The following is a 20,735-nucleotide window of genomic DNA, read 5'->3' as shown; positions in this document are numbered from 1 at the left end:
GCAAACTTAGGAAAGGAAAAGGAACGGGAGGCCAATTGTACAGGTCACCAACATGAATGAACAGTGTGATACGGAAGATGGAAGCTGACAGAACGACAGCTCATCTCGAACATGATGCAATGGTTTGAGTCACATGACTACATTCAAGTGCCACTCAGTGGTGACGTTTGATCAAGGATCGAATCCGGGCCCTCAGCAATGAGAGCTCAGGAGTCCTAACCACTGGACCACTGGATTTCGGCTTTCCTTTTTATGATAAAGTTCCAAGGTCCATAGAGGAGGGGAATCCTGTAAACATGAAGTCCTGGCTTTTACCATTGCATTGGACAAAATCTCTCTCTGACTCTCTTTATAAACAAAAATTTGGAATCAGAGGAGGATGAAATTCTACAGTCGATTTCTAACTGGCTCAAGGATGGAATTCAAAGACTGCTGATTAATGAATCTGTGCTAAAATAAAGGGAAGTTGCTAAAGGCATGCCACAGGCTTCTATCCTCCATCCTGGCTAGTTTAACAATTTTAATCAGTGGCTTTAATGAAGCCAATAGCTAGCATATTTAGAAAGTCACAAATGTGATACAGATGGAAGGCAGAGTGAACAAGGTTGATGACAGAATCAAGACCCAGAAAGACTTCAGAAGGCTGGGGAGATAAGATATTCCATAAGAATATATGTCAGATCCTATGTCAAGATAAAAAAGCTAACTGCAAAATGAACAAAAACAAGGGAAAATGAAAATGGGTTTATGACAAAATGCATGAAACTAAATTGGAAGTCAGTCCAATGCTGGTGGGGGTGGTGGGGGGAATGATAGGGAAAAGGGATAGTTCGGGAGTTTGGGATGGACATCTGCACACTGCTATATTTAAAATGGATAACCAACAAGGACCTACTGTATAACACATGGAACTCTCTACTCAATGCTAAGTGGCTGCCTGGATGGGAGGGGAGTTTGGGGAGAATGAATACATGTATATGTATGACTGAGTCCCTTCACTGTCTACCTGAACTACCACAACATTGTTAATTGGCTATATCCCAATATATATTAAAAAAAAAAGTCAGTTAAGACCATAAGCTTATTAACCTAAATTAACAGTGTCATAGAACAGCAAGAAGAGCTAATGAGATGACTCCTTTAAGAACCCTAGCATCCAGACAAGGAATGCAGACCCCAACTCTAAGTTCCATTGGACTGACCGAGCTCAGAGCTCTGTGTTCAGATATAGATGTCACCCTTAAAGACAAACGGACACATGTCAAAGACTTCAAAAACTAACAAATGAGACAGCTACTAAGGACTCAGTCTAGAGCAGAGAATGCACACTGATAGCTGGAAGGCTAGATCCATGAGGCAGATGGCTTTAATTCACTCTGAATAGGATTTTAAAACTATCAGAAAATTTCACCAAAAAAACAAATTTGGCAGAAAAAAAACTTTCTCTTGGAAAAAAACATTATTTAGCAAGAACTGATGAAAGAGGTACAGTCAAAGCTCCCTTCAGGAGCAGCTGGTCTGCCTCCTATTGTCTGAATCTAGCCCCCAGACTATTTTAAATGAGCCTACAAGCATCTGAGTTGTAACTGCTGCTTTAGAGAAACTGCATAGAGGTAAATACAAAAGCTGTGTTCTAGGACCTGAAAGGTTGTGCCTGGGCTAATGATACACTAAGGGACTCTACTGAAGAAATAAGGCCAAAGGCATATGAGGTACAGAGAGATTCAACATAAAAAACAACTCTCCAACAAAAAGGGAAGAACCTGCCTAAGTATGTGGCCCTTCCTCACTGAAAAAGAGCAAGCAGGTTACCCCTCATCAGGGTCTCAAAGGAAACTGATTCAATGGGTAAAGAACTAGAAGAGACAAACCAAAATGTCCCTTTCAAGTCTGGGTGTCTCTGATGTTTTAATTTTAGGAGCTTTATTATCATCAGTATCATCGACCACGGAGAGCACACGGACTGGGCCCTGCATGTTTTTCATGTAAGAAAAGCACCGACTTTCATAGTAAGACTGCAGGATTTACTGTTTCCATGTCAACAGCGTCTACTGCTGAATAATTATCGGATCCTCTTGGGCACTTTAATTTACCATAAATGTAAGAGAACCTTATCATTTCGTCCGTGTTGAGAGATGGGCGCTACTCCTGCCTTGAAGTCATTCCAAGTTATAGTGAAGGGAATCACACGGAGGCATCATGGTATAAGAGACAGAAGCCTGAACAGGACATGTGTGTGGGAAATCTGGTTAACTATTTTAGACCTCAAATTTATTCATCTACAAAATGGGCATAAAACTTAGTCATATCTGCTTTAGATTATTGTATATATCAAATTAAATAATGCATATAAACGTGCTCTGACAACTATACAGTGCTGTAGAAACGCAAGGACTTTCCAATACAAACACCGATCTGTTGTGTTTTGTTTTTTGTTCTGTCTGAAATGCATTTTACCTCTTTGGGATAAGGATCTGGACCAATCTACCTATTGCCCAGTGAACCATCAATCTACTTAGTTATCTACCTCTTTAAATATCAAACACTGAGAAAGACTGAAGGCAGGAGGAGAAGGGGGCAAGAAAGGACAAAATGGTTGGATGGCATCACCAACTTAATGGACATGAGTTTGAGCGGTCTGGGAGATGGTGAAGGACAGGGAAGCCTAGTGTGCTACAGTCCATGGGGTGACAGAGTCAGACACAACTGAGCGACTGAGCAACAACAAATATCAAATCTCACTTTTCCAAAACTTCTCAGCCTCATATGTCCAGAATTCTAAAGGTATTAATTTAAGAAAGGGGAATGAGGTCATCACTTAAGTCATCAACCTTTATCCAGTAAGAAACAGAAGATCAATTTCCTGCCAAAGCAATGTTTTAAATTTGAAGTTCTGCATATTGACTCACTGCTGCTGCTGCTGCTGCTATGTCACTTCAGTTGTGTCCGACTCGGTGCGACCCCATAGACGGCAGCCCACCAGGCTCCCCCATCCCTGGGATTCTCCAGGCAAGAACACTGGAGTGGGTTGCCATTTCCTTCTCCAAAGCATGAAAGTGAAAAGTGAAAGTGAAGTCGCTCAGTCGTGTCCGACTCTTCATGAGCCCATGGACTGCAGCCTACCAGGCTCCTTCGCCCATGGGATTTTCCAGGCAAGAGTACTGGAGCGGGTTGCCATTGGTTTCTCCAATATTGACTCACTAGGAGCTAAGAGTCAGACACGACTGAGTAACTTCGCTTTCACTTTTCACTTTCATGCATTGGAGAAGGAAATGGCAACCCACTCCAGTGTTCTTGCCTGGAGAATCCCAGGGACGGGGGAGCCTGGTGGCTGCCGTCTATGGGGTCGCACAGAGTTGGACACGACTGAAGTAACTTAGCATAGCATAGCACAGGAGATACTTATTTTTTTCTACATAAGGCATCTCATTAATCACTTAGAAAGAAGCTACAACAATCCATACACCAGTTGGCTCAAGTATCCATTTTTACAGATGACTGTCAACAAGAGCACCATGAACATACTTCACGTCTGGAGTAAACAGATATGATCCGTAATTATAAAATGTAAAATGACATTCAAGAAAAATATGTAGGAAGTTCCAAACAGATAGGTGAGAGTTAATCTCTTCAAGGGAATCTTAAGTGTTAACCTGTGCTACTTCCTAGCTATGAAAGCTTACTAGTACCCTGACTTTGATTACTTATTAAAGCTTACTTATGCTCTAGACCATGCCTACTCAGTTTTAACAGATGTATGAAATAGTTTAAAATCCTTATGCAAATAGAAGTTTTCGAATTATATAAAGAGTCATAAACTAGAGTTATATAAGTGAAATTCCTTTATAATTACATTTTAAGAAAGAAAATTGCAGGGATTTAGGCATTAGCATTCCTTGTTGTTTAAAATGTAATTTCCAGTACAATAAATTTTTTTTTTTCAGTACAATAAATTAAAGAGGTACCTATTACTTTTAATGGGCAATAAGAAATTTATGTATATATATTTGTTTACGGGGTCATATAACTGTCACTGTGTAAGATTTTCTAACAAACATCCACAGCAAATGAGATAAAGTCTTATCAACTGAAAAACAAATACATACAATGACAAGAATATACTTACCTGTAATACAAATTTCTGATCTATGTATTTTTTGGCAATGCTGGGTTGGAATTCTTGGCTTTCCAAAAACCGTATGAAAAACTCATATACAAGCTGCAAGAAATGGATTATTGTTAATTTCAAACTATAATTCACTGAGAACAGTATTAAAAACCATAAAAAGCTCTAATACTAAAACTGACGAGGGGTTTAGTGTGTTTTAATATCAATCAACTAGCAGTGCTAGCCTTTCTTGCAGCTCACAGTTGCTGTTATGATTTTTAGTTTTTTAAATTTATAATCTGAAACACAGCCTAAGAAAGCAAATAAAAACCTCCCCAAATCTCATCATTCAGAATGAACCACTATTAACATTTTAATGTATAAAACTATCGATTTTTTCTATACCTCTACAACATATCAATGTACTATAAATATATGTATGTATGTATGTATGTATGTATGTATGTATACACACACACACACACATATATAAAACATAGTTTTCAAACTACTTTTACCATCTAAACAATATACTGTGGTCAATTCGTGCCAACAATATCTACGCCACCATTCTTAGTAGCCAGAAGCATAGTCCACTATAGATAATTTATAATAAGTAATTCCATTATTCATAATTACTTTAACCAATACCCTCTGCTGAGACATGTAAATAGTTCTTAAATTACTACTCTATTAAATTACATCACAATGTACCTTATATAACACACATTAGTGTGCACTTGTTCAAGTATTTCATGAGAAAATATTTCTAAAGGGGAATTGTTAGATCAAAAGATATCCAAACATGTCAGGATTATCAACAGTCATTACCAATTTCCTTTCAGAAAGTTTATGGAAATTTGTGCTCCTCTAGCAACAACAACAACAACAATATATAAGAGCGTGTCAGGATGTTCTGATCTGCAAAGAGTTAAGAATATCTCATCCACAGAGTCAACCTCAAATAACTTCTGATAAACAGTGGGGAAATCACTGTTTACATGCTTTGCAAAATAAACCTATGTTAAAGTATACATTAAATCCTGGTGTAGCACATATACCACAGTATATTAAAACCAGAACTTTCAAGAGACAGATACTGGGTTGAAAACCTAGCTCTACTCCTTACTGTGTAACCCTAGTCTGTTGTTTCAACTGTACAATGCGAATGATAATCCCGAAGATTAACTGTGATAATATATACATAAAGCCCCTGCACAGCAGCTAACACATACCTCTACTGTCATTACTGCTTAAAACAGGATTCTCAAACTTTTTAGTCTCACCACTTTATAATGAAAAATTACTGAAGACTCACTTTTTAGTCTCACCGCTTTATAATGAAAAATTACTGAAGACTCTAAAACGCTTTTGTTTACATGAGATATAGAAGTACAAATAAATACAAAAATTTTAATCTTTTTTATAAATATAATTATAAAATTATATTTATTTTAATATATTTATTATTCAGAACAATAAAACACATCACATGTTAACATAACTAAATATTTTTGTGAAAAACTTTATTTTTCAAAAAAGCTACTTTGAAAAGGAATATTGTTTTTTGTTTTTATAAATCTCTTTAATGGCATGTTAGAAGACCGATTCTTATCTGCCTCTATCTTCAAGCTGTTAGAATATGTTGCTTTGGTTAAAGTATATCAAGAAAATCGAGCTATACACAAACCTGCTGCTGCTGTTGCTAAGTCGCTTCAGTCGTGCCCGACTCTGTACGACACCATAGACGGAAGCCCACCAGGCTCCCCCGCCCCGGGGATTCTCCAGACAAGAACACTGGAGTGGGTTGCCATTTCCTTCTCCAATGCATGAAAGTGAAAAGTGAAAAGGAAGTCGCTCAGTCGTGTCCGACTCTTAGCGACTCCATGGCCTACAGCCTACGAGGCTCCTCCATCCATGGGATTTTCCAGGCAAGAGTAGTGCCATTGCCTTCTCCTATACACAAACCTACTGTTGTGAAAAAGAAAGAGTACTTCCACAGTTTTTTTTTTTTTTACATAATTATGGATACTCTTTGATACTACACCACAATAACAGTCATTTCTTAAAGCTGCAGTTAAGAATCTGAAAGCATATCAACGAATTTTTCACACTGTTACACTAAATTCCAATCATCTATCTTGTACTTTGGATGATATCTACCCATGCATGGTCACTTAACATCATTCATTGGTCAACTGGAAAACACTGGTTCACTGAGTTACTGCAAATGTTGATATATTTTATTACACAGTATCAATAAAAGTCCTTAATATATCCATTAATATCTCCAAGGAATTAACATTCCTTAATATCTCCAATTTTTGTTTAAGTCTCTAAGCTTTGGGGAGCTATAAAGCTCATGGTGACAAACAAAGGACAGACACAAGTTTTCCAAAATTCTAATTCTAAATTTTGCTTGAATGCTCTAATTTTATCAGTGGGAAAACAACTGTTTTCTTTGTTTGTTTCACAGAAAACATTTACTAAATACCCAAGTGAGAACAACCACAGTTTGTCAGGTATTCTTCCAGGTAAAAATGATACTTTATGAATAGTTACTTTAACTTGCAGCTCAGACAATCACACAAATGCTTTATTTAGCACAAGACAAAGATTCAGAGGCTTTATGCATACTTTCCATTTCACCATGAAGAATGTTATTTTTAATGAGTACTCAAAGGTTCAGATTTAATAAAATTAATAATTTTTGCTGCTCTTCAAGGACATTTTTAATTGAAATTGGATTTTTTTAAATTGTAGGTGCATGGCAGTAGAGAAGGCAACTACTGAGTCAGTTTGACATTTGATTTGTGCTAATAAGGAAATCACCATCGCTTTTACAAGTATTAGGGCAAATGCCAACACAGTAAAGAGAGAATAAAGCAGTATTGTTATAAAACTAATTTTGACTTTGCAGGCCACTAAAAATCTGATCTCAGGATCCCCCAATGGTCTGCAGATACCACTAAACTAAATGTGTCACATAGGGATCTTGTGACTTTAGACTCTAACGTAACACTTAAATCAAGTGTTCACGTTAGCATTTTAATTTTCTATAAAATTCTGTTTTGCTCTCTGAAACTCTAGATTCAGAACAACTTCTTCCCTGTGATCTGAACACTGCCAAGTTGTACTTCTAGTCATACCAATGCCCGAGTTCAAACATGCCCTAGAAGAATTGTTCTTTTCTTCAATATACTAATCTTTCAACTTATAGTTTTACCAATAGTTTTACATCAGCATTATTCAAATAACTCATGAAAGAGGATTTCATCTCTCTTTTGACTCCCACAAAATGGAGAGATTTCCATCTTCCAGGCCCGACTTGTGGGCTGGCAGGGCTTTCTGGTGGGATTGGCAAAGTGTCCTCTCCCTTCCTGAAAGCGGCTATGGTTTAAAAAAGTTTGGTGGAAATACTTCAGACACATTTATTAATAACCGTAAATGCTCTCTTTTTTACCAATTTTACCTCAGAATCAAAAATCCTCCTTGAGTTTCTAAAGGAAAAGACTAGGGACTGGGGAGAATAAATTACTTTTCAAGGTCACACAAGTGAATTCTCCAAGGAACTTAAGAAGACTTAAGCATTCCAGATTTTCAGCCTCAAGTGTAAAACATTACAAATAACCCCTTAATTGTAAATGGAAGTCCTACAAAATCATTTTCTACTAGAAATATAGACCAAATTTCAAAAAAATGCAAAGAATAACCATGGTAACCATGGGATGCCAGTTTTAAAGATACCAATAACAGAAAACATCAAACAAAACACATAGGGTAGGTTTAACATTTTTTCTTATTTTTCAATAAATCCTCAAAGATTCATAATTTGTTATGAGTAATACTGTATGAGCCAAAATTAAAATCCAAGTGTGCTGCAGCAGACAATTAGTGAAAGCAATGAACACAGCCAGCCACCCAACAACCACAGTGTGATTTTATTGTTCTCTACTATTGTCAGAGATGTGGTAATAAACACTCTTTCCTGTGTTTTGCTTCCCTGGTGGCTTAGATGGTAAAGCATTTGCCTGCAATGTGTGATACCTGGGTTCGATCCCTGGGTCGGGAAGATCATCTGGAGAAGGAAATGGCAACCCACTCCAATACTCTTGCCTGGAAAATTCCATGGACGGAGGAGCCTGGTAGGCTACAGTCCATGGGATTGCAAAGAGTTGGACACAACTGAGCAACTTCACTGTGTTTTCTTGTAAAATGTGGTCCAGAAGCAGCAGCACACTACAAATGCTGGAGTTACAGAAAAGTGAAAAGGTTGAAGAACATGCAGTTTGGGTTAGGAAAAATCAATTGTCTGATCAATCATAAAGTAAGATGTTGAATAGTAGTGATGGATCACTGCAACAAGAGAGACCCATCATGGACAGAAAGGGAGATTTCTGAAACATCCATCTAGGGTCTTTCAGTGTGACTGATTCGTGGAGTCAGAATGCACAAAGAAGACAGAATTCATGAGACAAGTCAGGAACAAGTACAGAGGCATCCAGAAAGCCAAAGAGAGTAAAGGCAAGAGTGCCTACTAATTTGACCTTTGCTATGAATGAAGGATTGCTTTGTGAATTTTAAGAGGTTTCCTTTTTTTTTTTAATTGGGGTATAATTTATTTACCATGTTGTGTTAGTATGAGATGTATAGCAAGATGATACAGATATACATATAATCACTCTATTTTAGAATCTTTTCTCATGGAGGTTTCTTTTGTGTGTTTGTATGTGCTCAGTTGTATCTAACTCTCTGCGGTCCTTTGGATTATAGCCCATCAGGCTCCTCTGTCCCTGGGATTTCCCAGGCAAGAATACTGGAGTGGGCTGCCATTTCCTTCTCCAGGGGATCTTCCTAATCCAGGGATTGAACCCAAGTCTCCAGCATTAGCAGGCAGATTCTTTACAACTGAGCCTTTGGGGAACCTGATCCAGTCTAAGTCATGTTTTCCCCTGAGCTAAAGAAGGGCTGAGAGGACTACAGGCTGAAATACGTGTCAACAGAGATGAAACCAGACTGTTCTGGAACACAGTTTGTTACTTTAGCTCTCCAAGGACACAGATCTCAGCATCAGTCTTCACTGTTGCTTTGGTTTTAAGAGTTTCAGATGAACTAATGGTTAATGTTTCTGTACTAATGACATGGTGTAAGCTTGACATTTGTGGTGGTGGAATTCAGCTTAATAGCTTTAGAAATTAATTTAGTCCCATGTTTTATAGAGTCATTAAGCTTAGGAAGGATTAACTGAAATACTGAGTTAAACTTTATCATACTTCAGGGGAAATTTATATCTATGGCGATCATAATTTAGAGTATTCAAAAGCTCTTGCAAATGGTAAGAATGGTCTACTGTCTCTTCTTCAGAATGTAGACTAGACAAAAGTTGAAGCTCTGAAGGCATTTCCCTCCTCGTCTTTTCTACTACACGATGAGGGACTTTTCTGAGAAAATTATCTTTTTGTTTGCTTTGTTTTTTAAATTTCTTCCAGACAATATTGCACCTCTGTGACCTGATGCCAAGTATGAAGAATAAGACATGACAAAACCCCCATCCATTCAAGAGTTATTGCTTTTTTTTTTTGGTCACAATCTGGGATCCACCATGAAAAGCACAAATAGTCTCCCAAATTTCTTAGACTGCAGAAAGTATGTCTGGCAACTTAAGGAAAAAAAAAAAAAAAAATCAAGCATCTAAGATAGTAAATCAACTATAGGGTTTTAACTAATTTACTCTACTTGGCAATCATAGCAGGAATATATATGTATGACATGCCTAGGTGAGAGTTGAGAAAACACAGCCCTGAAAGCTCTCCATATAACTAGACAAAAGAGCATTACATATGTATCTGCAGCAACCTTGAGCTGCCAAAGCAGGACAGGGAAAGTTGCAAATGTATGTCAAAAATTCTGAAGCAGGGAAAAAAATAAACCCTTAGAATATCTCTAGGCCTTCTCTCCCTGCTACAGTTCTCTGCCCTTCAGAAAGTCAACTAGTAACCACAAGCACACTGCTACAAAGATGCAGTGGCTTCTGCCTCGGGTTAAAATGTAAAAGGTCATATTCCTTCTCCATTATTCCCTCCCTCCTTACTGTTACCCAGCCTTGGAAGCCAACCTAACTGAATGGAAAAACTGGCCTTAAGGTTCACTGTACTCACATTTCCTCATTCTGTTCATTTGATAAAGTCCGGTCTTGAAAGAAGGCAGCCAGGAAAGGAGGATGGTGAAGGGCTGGTGTGGATAACTCAACACGGTACAAATGGGCTTAATGCTGGGAAAGAAGATGCAGGGATGGTCCTAAACTGTCCTGGCCCATGAGGGTAACTGGAAAACATGGCCTTCTCAGTGCACAGAGCAAAACTGGCCTTCACACAAGCTTTTTCTCAGCTATTGCTCCTCCTTATGACGCCGTGAAACAGCTACTGCAATTTGTTTTTGTCCTTCCAGGCTAAAGAAACGCATTCGTGGTTATCATGAAGACAGGCATTCAAAGTCCCCAGGGCACCTAACTGCTGAAAATGAGGTATGTACTCTGTGACCTAATCACATCTAACTAATATTAAAGTGAAATAGTTCTGTTCTTGTTTGAGGCTCCAGCGGGAAGATCACAGAAACGCTAATAAAAGCTGCTGGCTGAGTGCGCAAGCTGGGAGGGGCCACCCTAAAGCATTATAACACTTATTATTTTATTCTTTTGGCATCCAATTATCAAGAGTAAGAAACATAAAAAGCATTCTCCAGCTTTCCAGCAATGTACTCTTAATCTGATTTCTTGGTGAATAAAGGCCTTCAAGGAATTCCCATGCTAATCAGCTCATGGATTAATGGGTCTTTCTTTTAGAACAAATGTTAGCTCAAAGTACCTGTAAGTGTGGCCACGATGCCTCAAGGGTAGGTTCATCTTCTTCTGGATCAAATTCATTGCTGTCACTAGGAGGAAGAGTTCTGAATATATTGCAAGATACCTAAAAATAAACAAGTAGCAGAGTTAGCTGGAATGGAATCACCTCCTTGGCAGCCTTACACAAGGTCTTTGCGGCCAGCCAAAGGGAACCCAGATGACAAGAACACCACCAAACTGGAAGGAGACCCGGCTTTGAGGCCAGGACCAGCTCCAAGAAAAGCTGGGAAATAGAGCAGTACCTTCCACCCTCTTGAACAGTATTCCTAGTGCTTAGGATGCCATCTCCACCCCAGGCCCCTGTGATTTTATGCCTTCCATCAAAGCTTGTGCTTCATTACTTACCAGTCAAACAAGCTTCTCATTAATCAGTTTACACTAAAATACAAATAACTGCTAATGGGCTTCATGTATTTCCCTTCTCAGGCTTATTCACAATTTGCGGGTCTACAGTCATACTAATGGTAAATTTCAGGCATTTACAGAAAGCAAATCGGAAAAAATATTTCAGAACCTAGAGTCCTTACAATCATATCTAATCTGCTCTCAGCAGGTTTGTAAAATAGTAACAATGACCAGGGTACGGTATCTGTGATACGAACTTCTATAAACCAGGTACTCCTTTACCATAGGAAATTTCCAAATTAAATCCTGGAGGCTCAAAGAATGGCCATGAGTTGACAACTGTTGAAACTGGGCCACGAAGAGACAGGAATTCATTATACTATTCTACTATTTCTGCACATAGTCCAAGATTTCTATGGTAAAATGCTTATTTTTTAAAATGCTGCTGCTACTATTTTGCAGTGACCTTCCCAGGGTTCCTTCCAATTTCTATTCTGTTTCTTGTTCTACTACTTATCTATTCTCTCCTAATGACTCAAATGCAGCCTCAGATTTAAAAAATAAAACAGGGATGGGGAGGGAATTCACTGGTGGTCCAACTGTTTGGACTCTGAGCTTTCACTACAAAGCGCAAGGGTACAACAGTTGTTTGGGGAACTAAGATCTTGGAGCCTTAAGGCCAACAAACAAACAAACACAAAAGAAACAAAGCAGGGATGGGTAGATATTGTACCAGAAGCCTTTGCTGAACTTTCTATATAATATAGAAAATACTAGGCTATAATATGTTGTTCTGAAAGAGGGGAAAAGAAAGGCTCATATAATCTGAATGTGTTTACTCATTCAACAAATAATTGTTAAGTGCTCATTATGAACACACACTGTTCTGGGCACAGGGACAATAGAAGTGAATGAAGCAGATAAAAATCTGTGCCCTCCAGGAGTTTATATTCTAGTTTAAAGTCACAATTATCCCTATTTTCTAGATATGGTCACTGAACTCAGATGTGTAAGCTATAGAAAGACTTGATTTTACTCTAAGTGCAATGGGAAGCCATTAGTGGATCTTAAACAGAAAAAGGATACAGTTCAATTTTTACTTTTAAAACAATCCCTCTGGCAGCTATGTATAGAACAGACAGGAAGGGGACAAGTTAGAAGCCTATGAAAGAGTCAAGACATGATGATGGCTAGCAGAGAAGACAGAAACAGACTGATTCAAGTATCTTCTAGAGGTAGTATTTGCTGCTGGCTTGGAAGTATGGGGTGAACAAAAGGAAAGACTCGAGAAAGAGTCATAGATGTAAGGTCATTTACCCAAGATGAAAATGACTGGGAAAGGGAAACGTTTCCTTTGTTTGCTGGCTTTATAAAGTGGGGACATCCAGAGATCCAGTCAGAAATATGTTAAAAGAGCAATATCCAGGAGCCAACCAGACACATGAACTTGTAAGCTCAGAGGTAGACAGGTCAGGACTGGAGATCTATACAGACTCATCAGCATGTAAAGATATTTGAAACCATGGCATTAAGGGATCTTCTTGAAAGGAATAAATAGAAAGAAGGGAAAGGACCCTCAGATATCCAACATTTAGAAACCAGACATGGATGTGGGGAGACAAGAAAGACAAATGGAAAGGAGTAGGAAGTAGGAGAAAAAAAAAGATTTGAGTTTGAGGATCTTATGAGCTAGGAGAAATGAGTGTCTTAAGGAAAAAAAGATGACCAAGCAGCAAATGCTGCTGGATCCTCCTCCAGAGCAAAATCTACTAGATTCAGAAGCCCTATAAAGCGAGTACTATCATTACCCTCAATCTGCCATTGAGGAAATAGAAGCACAGGTATTAAGAGCTGAGGTTATCGTTAGTAACCAGCAGTTATGACTGAACCCAAGCTGTCAGGCTCCACCCCAGTGTTCTAAAAAAGTGGGTAGTCTAACTCTTTTGCACTTCTTTAGCTTAAATGACTGAAAAATAAAATTATCATTCTAGAATATTTTTGCAGGAACTACAGCATGTACAGCACACACAGTTACTTTACTTTCATCCCTTCTAACGATTAGAAATTATGTTTACAAAGAAACCAGTGACTTTTCAGATAATCATCAATCAATGATTTCTCTTCAACCGGCCAGTCATACTGTGTAATCAAAAGAGCAAAAATCTTTTAATTACTTGCTTTTGAATCTTCATTCAACTATGCGTTTATTGCAGAAACTGAGTTTTCATCTCAACTACATCATTTATATTTATTGTACTCTGGAACAAGTTTTATTTTCCTTCCCACAAGATGCAAAAGTAAAACACAGAAGGAAGGACAACTACATTCCAATAAAAATTAATTTATAAAAAGAAGGAGAAAAGAGAGAGAAAAGAAACACACTTTCTATAGTAAAAAAAAAAATCTGGGTAAAAAGACACAGAAACTTCTGTTCCTCTGTATTCTTTGACATTCAAACTCTTTCACGGTGAGGAAATATTGGGCTGCAGCAAATATTTGCTTACATATTTGTCTCTTCCCACTAATTAGGAATATGCAATGTCATATTCACACTGGTTTTCTTGGCACATATGAGTCTTCCAATAAATGTTCATAAAATAAAATTTGGGATATATAATACAACTGTATGTTTTTGCTTTAACCAAATTTCAATCTAAATTTTTGAGTGATTTAAATAAGCCTAGGTTATTTAACCTAAGATGTTTAGCTTTGCACAGTGTTCTAAGCCTCTCTTTTGGTCAAAGCTTCATCTCTCAATTATTGTCACATCAAAAGAATGCTGAATTGTATAACCAATCCAAACAACAAAGAGTTCTAAAGGCATGTACATGTCACTTAGCCACACAATGCCATTCTTCAGATCTGCCTTCCTTACAATGCTTTACTTAGTACTCCTAAACATTCACCATGAGTAATGAAGAAGCAAGGATCTACTGGGCTGAACAATTAATAGCCAACTCAACTAATTAAGTAGTTGTCTAGAACAAATGGAAAGCAAATCAAGTCAGCCTTTCACTCTGCCTGGCACATCATAGTTGCTTAATAAAAATGTCATGACTGAATGAACCATTGTTCCCATCCTTGAGAATCTATCCTAAGAAACTAATCTAAGACTGTAAAAAACTATTTAGTCATTTGCAACATTCTCCAAAAAGTGTAAAATTGGAAATAACCTTTAAGTCCAACATTAGAGAAGCACATCGATTCAGTAGAACACTGTACAGGATTAAAGATAATGACTATACTGAAGCACAAAGAGATGTCAGAAATAAAAGATTTAGGGGGAAAGATGATGTGACTATAACGAAAGTGAAAGTCGCTCAGTCGTGTCCGATTCTTTGCAACCCCATGGACTGTATAGTATACTGTATAGAATTCTCCAGGCCAGAATACTGGAGTGGGTAGCCTTTCCCTTCTCTAGAGGATCTTCCCAACTCAGGGATGGAACCCAAGTCTTCTGCACTGCAGGAGAATTCTTTACCCACTGAGCCACAAGGGAAGCCCCAAAATACTGGAGTGGGTAGCCTATCTCTTCTCCAGCAGAAGTTCCGGACCTAGGAATCAAACGGGGGTCCCCTGCATTGCAGAAGGATTCTTTACCAACTGAGCTCTAATGCTGTCAACTGTAACTATACAGATAAGAGCAGATATGGATAACTCAGGTGACGCTAAAGAATCTGTCTGCCAATGCAGGAGGTACAAGAGACATAGGTTCCATTCCTGGACCAGGAAGATTGCCTGGAGGAGGAAATGGCAACCCACTCCAGTATTCTTGCCTGGAGAATCTCGTGGACAAAGGAGCCTAGCAGGCTACAGTCCATGGGGTCAAAAAGAGTCGGAAACGACTGATCACACAGCACAACAACTAAATTAAGAAAAGCTGTATTAAAGAAAGAGGAATATGGATGAAACTCAGTAGCTGCTGTTCATTCTCTTGGGATACACCAAGTAAGTTCTAAATGCATAAAAAGCCTAAGTTAGAGACATGTGGTATGTACATTATGCCTTTAATTTCAAAATAAAAACAAGCTCTTGAATTTGTTTGAAAAAGATTATGATCGTCAGGAAAGTTAAAAATCAGAGCCTCTCACAATGTCTAGGCTCTACCTCATGAATGAATGGTTGAAGGACTGAATGAATGGACCAGGTGAACTATACAGCTGAGCTGCAAAATCATGAGTTTAAAATCGGGTCATCCTTGGATGAAAGTGAGGACAGTTCTCTAAATTCCTGAAGTCTTAGCCAGCACTGTGTATGTGTGAGTCCAACTTGGGAAAAGACCCAGTTGCTTTCATAAGATTTCCAAAAGACTTCCAGATTCTAAAATGGTTTAAAACCACTGTTCAAAATAATAAATATGCCTCCATTAAATCTTCCTTTATCATGGCAGTCACTTCTGATTTACAGCCCAGGTTTTAAAAGGATTATTAAGTAGGTAACAATTAAATAGGTACCTAACAGAAGCTTTGCCAACAAAGGTCTGTCTAGTCAAGGCTATGGTTTTTCCAGTGGTCATGTATGGATGTGAGAGTTGGACTATAAAGAAACCTGAGCACCAAAGAATTGATGCTTTTGAACTATGGTGTTGGAGAAGACTCTTGGGAGTCCCTTAGACTGCAAGGAGATCCAACCAGTCCATCCTAAAGGAGATCAGTCCTGGGTGTTCATTGGAAGGACGGATGTTGAAGCTGAAACTCCAATACTTTGGCCACCTGATGTGAAGAGCTGACTCATTTGAAAAGTCTCTGATGCTGAGAAAGACTGAGGACAGGAGGAGAAGGAGACAACAGAGGATGAGATGGTTGGATGGCATCACCAACTCAATGGACATGAGTTTGGGTGAACTCCAGGAGTTGGTGATGGACAGGGAGGCCTGGTGTGCTATGGTTCATGGGCCCACAAATAGTCGGACATGACTGAGTAACTGAACTGAACTGAACAGAAGCAGAAGATATTAAGAAGAGGTGGCAAGGATACACAGAAGAACTATACAAAAAAGATCTTCATGACCCAGATAATCATGATGGTGTGATTACTCACCTACAGCCAGACATCCTGGAATGCAAAGTCAAGTGGGCCTTAGGAAGCAACACCACGAACAAAGCTAGTGGAGGTGATAGAATTCCAGTTGAGCTATTTCAAATCCTAAAAGATGAGGCTATGAAAGTGCTGCACTCAATATCCCAGCAAGTTTGGAAAACTCAGCAGCAGCCACAGGACTGGAAAAGGTCAGTTTTCATTCCAATCCCAAAGAAAGGCAATGCCAAAGAATGCTCAAACTACCACACAATTGCACTCATCTCACACGCTAGTAAAGTAATGCTCAAAATCCTCCAAACCAGGCTTCAACAGTACATGAACCGTGAACTTCCAGATGTTCAAGCTGGTTTTAGGAAAGGCAGAGGAACCAGAGATCAAATTGCCAACACCCAGTGGAACATCGAAAAAGCAAGCGAGTTCCAAAAATCCATCTACCTCTGTTTTATTGACTATGCCAAAATCTTTGTGTGGATCACAACAAACTGGAAAATTCTTCAAGAGATGGGAATACCAGACCATCTGACCTGCCTCTTGAGAAGTATGTATGCAAGTCAGGAAGCAACAGTTAAAACCAGACACGGAACAATAGACTGGTTCCAAATCTAGAAAGCAGTATGTCAAGGCTGTATACTGTCACCCTGCTTATTTAACTTATATGTAGAGTACATCATGAGAAACGCTGGCTGAGTGAAGCAAAAACTGGAACTAAGATTGCCAGGAGAAATATTAATAACTTCAGATATGCAGGTCACACCACCCTTACGGCAGAAAGCAAAGAAGAACTGAAGAGCCTCTTGATGAAAGTAAAAAAGAGTGAAAAAGTTGGCTTAAAACTCAACATTCGGAAAACTAAGATCAATGCATCTGGTCCCATCACTTCATGGCAAATAGATGGGGACACAATGGAAACAGTGACAGACTTTATTTGGCCGGGGGGGGGGGGGGGGCGTTGCCTCCAAAATCACTGTAGATGGTGACTGCAGCCTTGAAATTAAAAGACACTTGCTCCTTGGAAGAAAAGTTATGACTGACCTATACAGCATATTAAAAAGGAGAGATATTACTTGGCCAACAAAGGTCTGTCTAGTCAAAACTATGGTTCTTCCAGTAGTCATGTATGGATGTGAGAGTTGGACCATAAAGAAAGCTGAGCACCGAAGAACTGATGCTTTTGAACTGTGGCGTTGGAGAAGACTCTTGAAAGTCCCTTGGACTGCAAGGAGACCAAACCAGTCCATCCTAAAGAATATCAGTCCTGAATATTCATTGGAAGGACTGATGTTGAAGCTGAAACTCCAATACTTTGGCCACCTGATGCGGAGAGCTGTCTCATTTGAAAAGACCCTGATGCTGGAAAGATTAAAGGGGGGAACAGAAGGGGACGACAGAGGATGAGATGGTTGGATGGCATCACCGACTCAATGAACATGAGTTTAAGTAAACTCCAAGAGTTGGTGACCAACAGGGAGGCCTGGCATGCTGCAGTCCAGGGGGTCACAGAGTCAGACACTACTGAGCGACTGAACTGAACTGGCAGCTGCATGCTTAGGCAAATGTATCATGACCACAAGTAGCCACCAGCATCATTCCTCACTGCATAGAAAATTTTAAAGCATCGATGTAGCTAGATTAAAATGCATCCAGGTATTTATAAAGTCACAAACTGTCACTATTAATACATTTAAATTACCAGAAATGAACAAAAGTTTTTAAAGTATACTATCTCTATTTTATTTTAATCTATACTGGAGTCAATGCAACGAAAAAAAATAAGAAACAAGTGTCTTTGAGGTAAGTTTAATTCTTTTTCATTTCAACAATATTAAAATAAACACTGAAAGTTGGACCAAACTAAAGGCTTGAAGGCACTGGCCTGGTCTCTAGAAAGCAGTGATAAGGACAGAAAGCAAAGCGGGGGAATGGGAGGAACAGGTATTAAATCTGGATGTTAAAACTTCTCCTCACAGACAGAAAACCTAGGGTAGGTGATTCCACCGAGATGCTTATAGAATCAGATCTTGTTAGAGACTAGTAAGGTGATGGAACTCCAGCTGAGCTATTTAAAATCCTAAAAGATGATGCTGTTAAAGTGCTGCACTCAACATGCAACAAATTTGGAAACTCAACAGTGGCCACAGGACTGGAAAAGGTCAGTTTTCATACAATTCCAAAGAAGGGTAGTGCTAAAGAATGTTCAAACTACCAGACAATTGCACTCATTTCTCATGCTAGCAAAGTTAGATTCAAAAGTCTTCAAGCCAGGCTTCAGCAGCACATGAACTGAGAACTTCCAGATGTACAAGCTGGGTTTAGAAAAGGGAAAGGAACCAGAGATCAAATTGCCAACATTTGCTGGTTCATACAGAAAGCAAGGTAATTCCATAAAAACATCTACTTCTGCTTCATTGACTACACTAAAGCCTTTGACTGTGTGGATCACAACAAACTGTGGAAAATTCTTAAAGAGATGGGAATACAAGACCATCTTATCTGTCTCTTGAGAAACCTGTACGCAGGTCAAGAAACAACACTTAGAAACTTACATGGAACAGATAACTGGTTCAAAATAGGGAAAGGAATACAAGGCTGTGTATTGTCACTTTATTTAACTTAACACACAGAGTACATCATGTGAAATGCCAAGAGAAATATCAATAACCTCAGATGTACAGATGATAATACTCAAAGAGCAAAAAGTGAAGAGGAATTAAGGAGCCTCTTGATGAAGGTGAAAAGAGGAGAGTGAGAAAGCTGGTTCAAAACTCAACATTAAAAAAACTAAGATCATGGCACCCAGTCTCATTACTTCATGGCAAACAGATGGGGGAAAAGTACAAGCAGTGACACATTTTATTTTCTTGGGTTACAAAATCTCTGTGGACAGTAACTACAGCCATGAAATTAAAAGATGATTGCTCCTTGGAAGGAAAGCAATGGCAAACCTAGACGGTGTATTAAAAAAGCAGAGACATCACTTTGCCAGCAAAGGTCTGCATAGTAAAAGAAGCTATAGCTTTTCCAGTAGTCATAAACAGATGTGAGAGCTGGACCATTAAGAAGGCTGAGCTTAGAAGAATTGATGCCTTCAAACCATGGTGCTGGAAAAGACTTCTGAGAGTCCCATGAACTGCAAGGAAATCAAACCAGTCAGTACTAAAGGAAATCAACCCTGAATATTCATTGGAAAGACTGATGCTGTAGCTCAAACTCCAATACTTTGGCTATCTGATACAAAGGGCCGACTCACTGGAAAAGACCCTGATGCTGGGAATGACTGAAAGCAAAAGGAGAAGAGGGCAGCAGAGGATGAAAGATTGGATAGCATCCCCGACTCAATGGACATGAATTTGAGCAAACTCCAGGAGATAGTGAAGGACAGGGAAGCCAGGTGTGCTGCAGTCCATAGGTTCGCAAAGAGTCGGACATGACTGAGCAACATAACAGAAACAAAAAAACCCAGTTCCACTGTAGGAAATCAGAAAAGTGAGGTCCTAAGAGTTTGTGAGTTTTTCAAGGTAAAAGTGCCATGATCTGTCAGAGGGTTCTTGGGGTTCTTTGTTTGACACCTCACCTCTACCACCACCCCTGAAGACCATGTATGGACCTGCCTTCTTTATATCTCTCTTTCTTCCCTGATTCCCCTCACCAGTTTTTGTTTGTTTACCATTTTTATTACTCGGTTTCCCCATCACCCCCTTCTTAGGTTTCTGGTCTGCCAGTGGCCTTCAATGACATGCACAGACACTCTTTTTCTGAGAGCATTCAGACTCAAGCTGATGCTCTTACCCGGCACTAACACAGAAATAAAGCAAGCTCTGCATCCCTGATGTCTGGTTCACAGTCCCATCATCAAACATCTGGATGACTGCAAGTTTCCTCTCTGGTGTTTCTGCTCCTCACGTCCCTTCTCACCTTGCTCAGTTAGCTTCTGAGTCCCTCTAGGGCTCTTTACTCATTTCTGAAAGCATGGGCGTGTGTGTGGTCAGTCGCTCAGTGGTGTTCAACTCATTATGACCCTATGGACTACAGCCCACCAGGCTCCTCTGTCCATGGAATTCTCCAGTCAAGAATGCTGGGGTGGGTTGCCATTCCCTTCACCAGAGCATCTTCCTGACCCAGGGATTAAACCGGGTCTCCTGCTTTGCAGGCAGATTCTTTACCACTGAGCCACCTGGGAATCCCTAATTTCTGAATGCCTAGAGCCTAATATAGAAAAAAATGGAAATAAATAGGGTTTCCAGATAAAATACAGGTTACCAGTTAAGTCTGAGTTTCACGTAAACAGTTTTTTGGTCAAATACATCCCACACACTACATGGGGACTAAAAAGGTTATTCACTG

At 39.2% G+C, this 20,735-nt stretch overlaps 1 protein-coding gene across 3 annotated transcripts in view; it reads right to left on the bottom strand.

Moving 5' to 3' along the window:
- Positions 1 to 20,735, bottom strand: part of PPP2R5E (protein phosphatase 2 regulatory subunit B'epsilon) — a 160,198-nt gene that overhangs the window by 33,694 nt on the left and 105,769 nt on the right. For all 3 annotated transcript variants that reach the window (XM_025295397.3, XM_025295399.3, XM_025295398.3), the window contains exons 4-5: positions 10,972 to 11,073; positions 4,127 to 4,219 (exon numbers count right to left, since the gene is read on the bottom strand). In XM_025295397.3, the coding sequence (XP_025151182.1) occupies positions 4,127 to 4,219; positions 10,972 to 11,073 (195 nt within the window). The remainder of the gene's footprint in view (positions 1 to 4,126; positions 4,220 to 10,971; positions 11,074 to 20,735) is intronic.

This window comes from Bubalus bubalis, chromosome 11, assembly GCF_019923935.1.
Source record: "Bubalus bubalis isolate 160015118507 breed Murrah chromosome 11, NDDB_SH_1, whole genome shotgun sequence".
In the NCBI taxonomy this organism is placed as follows: Eukaryota; Metazoa; Chordata; class Mammalia; order Artiodactyla; family Bovidae; genus Bubalus; species Bubalus bubalis.
This window is presented reverse-complemented; position numbering and strand designations above follow the sequence as displayed.